Genomic DNA, 5,146 nt, shown 5'->3' with positions numbered 1-5,146 from the left:
TCTTTCATTAACTGGGCCTTCATTGGGTTTAGCTTTAACCCTGCTTTCTCAATTAATGTTAGTAACTCATTAAGGAGAGCATAGTGCTGCTCCCTAGTGTCTGTCTGGATAAGCACATCATCCACGTATTGAATGATACATTCTGGTTCTGAAAAAGATTTTAAAACATCAATCATGCATTTATGAAAATAGGTTGAACTGGACTTGAATCCTTGTGGCAGCCTGCAGAAAGTGTATTGCTTTCCTTGGAAACAAAATGCAAATTTGTATTGGCTATCTGGGTGAATGGGGATCGAAAAGTAGCCATTTGAGACGTCGATAGACGAATACACTGCTGCAGATGATTTGAGCGCTGTCATCATATCGGGCATTTTGGCCACAACATTGGTGACAGATGGGGTACATTTGTTTAGTGCACGGAAATCTAGACAGGGTCGCCAACCATTACCCTTTTTTACTGGCCATAGGGGTGCATTATTTGTTGATTGGCATTCTCTAATCACTTCTTGTGCCAACAAATTTTCAATGGTGCACTGTACAAATGGAATTGATTCAGGGGGAATCTTGTACTGTTTCTGTGGTAAGGGATCTGGGCCTTCTACTTTGACAATCATATTTGTCACCTTGCCACACTCATTTTTGTATGTCGCCCACACTTTGTCATGCTGCCACAAGATTTCAGCTAACCTTTGATCATTCGTTTTTAACAATGCTCTGGGATCCATCTTGTCACTGGGTTTCACTGATGCCACCCCATAATTGTCAGTGATGATGCAAACCTTCCCTTTGTACCTGGACCCTCTCCACAACATCCAATTACATAGATCGACCACCAAACCATGTGCTCTCATCACATCCGATCCAATGATGGTGCCCTCATGTGTAGGAGACAGGTACATACTGTGTTGTATGTCCATGTTTCCTATGTTTATGGGCACTGGCATTGATTGCAATGCAGGAACTACCTGACCTCCAAAACCTCTCAAAAAAATTGACTTGCCATTAGGGTCCGCTGTCAATGTCATATTTGTCAAACTGACAGCTGCTCCTGTATCCAGAAGTATATCAGCGCGATGGCCCCCTACCGCTCCCTGGATATGTGGTCTATTGCCCTTGTCCCTTTCAAGTTGACATACTGGGGACAAGGGTGGGGCCTGTAATCCCTATGGTTTCACATAAGGATTGGATGGGGGTGGGGTCTTGTATTCCTCTGGAATTTCAGCGATTTTACTTTTAACCCTCTCTAGCTCTTTTAGGAGTGGACCATATAGGGTAACATCGGGATCTTGGACTTTTTCCCTCTGCACCCTGTCTGGTCCAGGCCTCTTCTGATCTTTCCTGTCAGAAAAACTTCTGTTACCCCCTACTCTCCTGTTCAATTTACAGTCTCTCATGAAATGTCCCATATGCCCACATTTATAACATTTGCCAGTGGATCTGACTCTTCCTTCACTCTTAGTTACCTCTGCAATTTTCCTTTGCACTTTATTGTCCTGATTTGTCTCCTGAATCCAGTCCTTTATTATGTTCAGAAATGTCTGGTATGAATTAGCATTTCTGAGTGCAATCTTTGTGTGATAATCCACAAAGGTACACTTGTTAGCCATCGAGTAAAGAAAACTACCGTCGTCAGGAGACATATCTGGGCAATTAAATGTGGATTTGTACAGTGACAAGTATTCACTGCAAAATAAAACAGGGTCTTCACCTTTTCTAAATCTGGCATTTTCTAGCGCATTGGTTCCTCTAGCATCTCTCCCTCCCATCACTCTCTGTAACTCTCCCATTCTGTCTGCTGCATTTCCCCAATTGGAATTCAGTTCTGCCAACAGACCAGTATGAGTCCCCACAGGAGGCAGTAATTTCTCACACAGCTGTGAAGGGAGCCATGCACGCAGTAGCGCACAGGCATCTCTGTTTCCCAAATTATATTGAGTGACTACAGCTTCCAGCTTATTGGAGAGGCTGACAGGTGAGGCTGAAGTGTCAAACTTCCCCAATATCTGGCACAGGTTTGTGCGATCCTGTATAGAGAGTGTTGTGGAGTGCACATTATGATTTGCATGACCTTGCCCTTGAGCATTTCTGTGTTGGTGATCAATCCTGTCTGGGATAGGAGTAAAGAGTGTGGAATTTTGATTTAATGACAGCTCAGGAGGAGATTGAGATTCATCTGCAGTACAAATCGGATGCTCCTCTCTGCCTCTTTGCTCCTTTCCCAGGGATCTGTAACTTGAGCTATTACCCTGGTTGCATGCATTGTTACCTTGTGCTTTTAACAACTGTAAACATTGTTCCTTTTGAGCCAGCTGCTCTGTAAGCATTTGAATAACATTGTCTTTCTGTGACTCTCTTTGTTCCAAAGATGCTATCTGTAATTCCCTGAGTCTACATGTAGAATCACAATCATCTAAACACTCTTGTAAATCACCATTCTCTACAACAAGTTTATCAACTTCCTCCTTCAATTCCTCACATTCACAAGCATTATTTTTAATATCCATGGCTAAGCAATTTTTTGTAATGCTATCAATTTCTTCTCTTAGCTGAGCTTTTTCAGTGTAAACCTGCAACTCCTTTTGTAACGCTAGCTCTTTCATCTTAATTAACATATCAATGAGATTGGCCATTCTCTGTTTTCTATTTTTTTTAGAAGAAACCTTGGTCTGTAATCTTTCATTCTGCATTTCACACTGCTTTTCTAAATCACTATACTGATGAGTCAAAGCCTCATCCACACATGAGCGATAATTTGCAGAGGAATACTTTTTAAGGAATTCTGAAACAACTTCCATTTTTACAATTTCCCGGTAACGGAGCTCAAAGTTAAAAAAAAACAAAAAAACTTTGTTTACAAAAACACACAAACAGTACTTCACTATCGTCTCACTATGACAATTTGAGACCACTTAACACAACAATGCTAGCAAGTTTCAATGACAACTTACACAATTCTCAACAATTAAATACACTAGCTTCAATACAAAACTAGACCAGTTTTAATACAAACAACACCAATTTCAATACCGATTATACTAGTTTCAATAACCAGTTACACCAATGTCAATACCAAGTTACACAAGTGTTATTAACAACTTATACATGTAATACGTATCCTATAGCTATCAATTCAGACATACAAGTCTGTTCCACAGGTATCGTGCATCCAATTACACAAATTGGTTCAATGCTCTACCTACTTCTAACTGACCGTATCCCACATACACAGACCAATTTCTTATTGATCTAAGATCCAGGCCAGAGAGGTCTCCTATTGGGCAGAAGGCTACTTCCCCTTCACGTGAACACTAGAACATATTCCAATTCACTTTCCCTCAAAAACGTCTGGTTTTATTCCTATAGATCCTATGGGTACTTCAGTTAGCACAGGGTGATCAATCCTGTCTCTGCCGGCAACCACTGAATAGCTAATACAGGCTTACTAACACAATTAAGAACTAACAAACAACATCAAAAAACAAGAGCAATACAGTACTATATATGCATATTAGTCCTAGATAAGAAAGTGTTCATACTTCACCAGCTTTGCGTGTCCGCTCAGCGATGGAATACTTCACAGCACTTCAGGTAACGATTCAGGCGTCTCTGTCTTCACGACCAGCGCGAAACTCAGGTGATACCTTGGACCTGGATTCTTCAAAGGAGTCCTGGCGTCTGTAGTAACCGTCAGGTGGATTTCATCAATCGTCTAGGAAACCTGGATTGCAGCGATTGGATGTTCCGTCCACGATTCCGTTTTCTGTAGCAGTTACGATATTGTGGAGTTCTATGTGGATTTGACTATTCCACACGCTATCTGGGGTGCCAAATGATATATCTGCTACTTCGTTTCCTAGTTCTACTTTTGTAAATAACAGTCTTTTGTTGCAGTAACGCTATTTATTGTTTTTCCAAATTAAAGAAAGTATAACAAAGTAGAATCACAGTTACAAGTTAAGGTTGCTCCTCTAGTCCTATCTACTAATTGCGTATTAATGCAGGCACTCTATATCTTAATCAAAATGGCTGCTGCTTACATCAAAATGGAGGCTTGTTGTCTCTCTATGCTGCTGGTCTTAAGCTGCTGCTGCTCCTTCTGTTGCTGCTGTTGCTATTGCTCTTCTTCTGGGATTCTATAGTCATTCTCTCTTATGGCTTAAATAGCCAAGAACTCCATTCATCACACACACACACACCCACACGACCACCCCCAGCTCAGGTATCATTCCGCCTCCTTTTGGTCTCCTCCTCAGTTACGTCTTGGACCACTAGATGGTGTTATCCCCTCATTCATGAAGTCCTGTGATGTTGATTATCTGTCCACCAGGGGGCACCCTGGTCATACAGGTGTTTGGGGTCCGGACTGTGACCTTTGACTCATACTGAGATAGCTTTCATGCATCAAAGGACCGACCTCCTGCTGGGGTGTTATATTGTCCTTTCCGGCTTCTTGCTTATCTTGTCAACAGGAAACCTATTGTTTTAACAGAGATCATTGTTTATGGAGCCAGGTGGTGCTCGGGCTGCTGGCCCAGAGGGCATCCCTAACAGGAAGCCTATTGATTATGCTTTAAGGGTCCCATTCTTTGCACCAGTTCATCCTTAAGGCTAACATCACAGATCTGCCAGAGAGTCTCACTCTTTGATCTTGGTTTATCACAGATCTGCCAGAGAGTCTCACTCTTTGATCTTGGTTTATCACAGATCTGCCAGAGAGTCTCACTCTTTGATCTTGGTTTCTGGTACACACCACAAGCTGGTTTTATAGTTCATTCACCTGGTCCCTCGCATGTTCCATATTTCCCAACAAAATAATATCCAACAATAGTTTTTATCCCTCATCTTGTATGCCCTTTAAGCACACTTGAAGTAATGGAGAAATAAAACGTTAGATACCTTAGTAGTCTTAGGAGCCTTTTGGATGGTCCAGAGGCTTTCCAAATCCTCATTGAGACCACCGTTCCAGTGCAAGGATCCTCTTCATTGTCTGGCTGCGTTTCTGGCCATGGTGGAGCGCATCTGGACTGGGCGTGTGTGAGTAAGGTCCGGGCATGCCCAGTAGCAGGGGCCCCAACCGTCCCGATTTCGCCGAGACCGTCACGGGTTGGGGGAGGGGTCCCGCTGTCCCGGGATAGCCCCCCTTTGT

General features: G+C 42.6%; 1 protein-coding gene across 1 annotated transcript; it reads right to left on the bottom strand.

Moving 5' to 3' along the window:
• Positions 1-1,163: 1,163 nt before the first annotated feature.
• On the bottom strand, positions 1,164-2,795 carry LOC137525953 (posterior protein-like). Its single transcript, XM_068247163.1, has one exon. It carries the CDS (start codon positions 2,793-2,795, stop codon positions 1,164-1,166), a length of 1,632 nt encoding a protein of 543 aa, XP_068103264.1.
• Between the last annotated feature and the right edge of the window lie 2,351 nt (positions 2,796-5,146).

This window comes from Hyperolius riggenbachi, chromosome 7 (genome assembly GCF_040937935.1).
Source record: "Hyperolius riggenbachi isolate aHypRig1 chromosome 7, aHypRig1.pri, whole genome shotgun sequence".
Classification (NCBI taxonomy): domain Eukaryota; kingdom Metazoa; phylum Chordata; class Amphibia; order Anura; family Hyperoliidae; genus Hyperolius; species Hyperolius riggenbachi.
This window is presented reverse-complemented; position numbering and strand designations above follow the sequence as displayed.

Excerpts from the sequence above, each read along its gene's own strand:
- LOC137525953 (XM_068247163.1), bottom strand. The coding sequence starts at position 2,795 with ATGGAAGTTGTTTCAGAATTCCTTAAAAAGTATTCCTCTGCAAATTAT.